Genomic DNA, 384 nt, shown 5'->3' on the forward strand with positions numbered 1-384 from the left:
GGTGTGGGCTTGTGCTTGCGGCTGCTGCTGTTGCTGCTGCTGCTGCTGCTGCTGCCGGGACGCGATCATGTCTGCCAGCTTCTTGCGGTTCACCTCCTTGGGCTCCGATGGGGACACGTTAGCGCTGACAGGGTTACCCAGGCTGGGGACGGCCACGCTGTCAGTCGACACCTGGCTGAGCAGGCTGGGGATGGGAGCCGTGCCCGAGTTACTGGATGTCTGCCAGCTTCTTGCGGTTCACCTCCTTGGGCTCCGATGGGGACACGTTAGCGCTGACAGGGTTACCCAGGCTGGGGACGGCCACGCTGTCAGTCGACACCTGGCTGAGCAGGCTGGGGATGGGAGCCGTGCCCGAGTTACTGGGGTTGGTGGTTGTGAAGGGGT

General features: G+C 64.3%; 1 protein-coding gene across 1 annotated transcript in view; it reads right to left on the reverse strand.

Annotated features, from left to right (window-relative positions):
* LOC104537530 (zinc finger homeobox protein 3-like) overlaps positions 1-384 on the reverse strand; it is a gene marked incomplete at its 3' end in the record, with an annotated part of 68982 nt that overhangs the window by 1316 nt on the left and 67282 nt on the right. Inside the window, exons 8-9 of the mRNA XM_010180435.1 lie at positions 264-381; positions 10-124 (exon numbers count right to left, since the gene is read on the reverse strand). Of these exons, the coding sequence (XP_010178737.1) occupies positions 10-124; positions 264-381 (233 nt within the window). The remainder of the gene's footprint in view (positions 1-9; positions 125-263; positions 382-384) is intronic.

The sequence above is a fragment of the Mesitornis unicolor genome, unplaced genomic scaffold, assembly GCF_000695765.1.
Source record: "Mesitornis unicolor isolate BGI_N332 unplaced genomic scaffold, ASM69576v1 scaffold9963, whole genome shotgun sequence".
Classification (NCBI taxonomy): domain Eukaryota; kingdom Metazoa; phylum Chordata; class Aves; order Mesitornithiformes; family Mesitornithidae; genus Mesitornis; species Mesitornis unicolor.